This window comes from Verticillium alfalfae, genomic scaffold (assembly GCF_000150825.1).
Source record: "Verticillium alfalfae VaMs.102 supercont1.1 genomic scaffold, whole genome shotgun sequence".
Taxonomy (NCBI): Eukaryota; Fungi; Ascomycota; class Sordariomycetes; order Glomerellales; family Plectosphaerellaceae; genus Verticillium; species Verticillium alfalfae.
In genome coordinates, this window is record NW_003315038.1 from 666,684 (window position 1) to 667,488 (window position 805).

Sequence of the window (805 nt, forward strand, 5' to 3'; positions counted from 1 at the left end):
TGAGCCTTTTGAAGGCCTCCTCGACGTCTTTCGACGATGATCGGAAGAGGTCCTCGAGATAAGACTTGATGGCGCGCGTGTCCGTGTCCTTGGCTGTGAAAACATACTCCTCCCACGTCGCACGCTGCTCGTGCGACTCTGCCCGACCGACGGGCAGAAACCCTGAGCTGGAGACGGCGTCGGAACCTGCATTGGATGCTGTGTCGGAGTCGGAGGTACTGTCGGCCTTTCCAGCCGAAATCCATTCGTTCACAAGCTTCCCATACAGCTCGGCGAAGCGATACTTCTCTGACTGGACGTTCAGTTCGTTTCTCAGAGACTGCTCGTAGTCGTTGATGAAGTCTTGGGAGACCGAGGGGTCATGCTTGGCCTGCAAAATGAAACGCTTCAGATTTTCGAGTGAGATTGTGGAGCTGTCGGCGACAGGAGTCATGGATGGCAGTTTCTCGAGGCCTTCGGCGAGTAGGAGGGCGCGACGCTTAGGCTCCGGCTCGTCGCTGGCGCGGTCGAGGAGGGCACGCTTTGCCGATTCATACTCGTTCTTCTGCTTGTCAAGTTGATCGAGCTTGATGTTGGTGATGGAGTACAGGGTTTGCGACAGGATCTCCGAAGACGCCATTGTAGTGAATATGTTAAGGTGAAAGTGGAAGAGAAAAGAGGGTGATGAAGGCGATGAGTCTGTCGATGCTCTGGGTACTTGTTAAGTGAGTATGTGTGTTGATGATGATGCAGCATGAGGCGGCTGAAGGACGGAGAGACGCCTCTGTTATATCCAAAGATGACCCCACTGAGGCCTACATGTTAG

General features: G+C 54.2%; 1 protein-coding gene across 1 annotated transcript in view; it reads right to left on the bottom strand.

Annotated features, from left to right (window-relative positions):
• VDBG_00223 (conserved hypothetical protein) overlaps window positions 1-619 on the bottom strand; it is a gene marked incomplete at both ends in the record, with an annotated part of 2,665 nt that extends 2,046 nt beyond the window's left edge. Inside the window, one exon of the mRNA XM_003008496.1 lies at window positions 108-619. Coding sequence (XP_003008542.1) covers window positions 108-619 — 512 coding nt within the window. The remainder of the gene's footprint in view (window positions 1-107) is intronic.
• Between the last annotated feature and the right edge of the window lie 186 nt (window positions 620-805).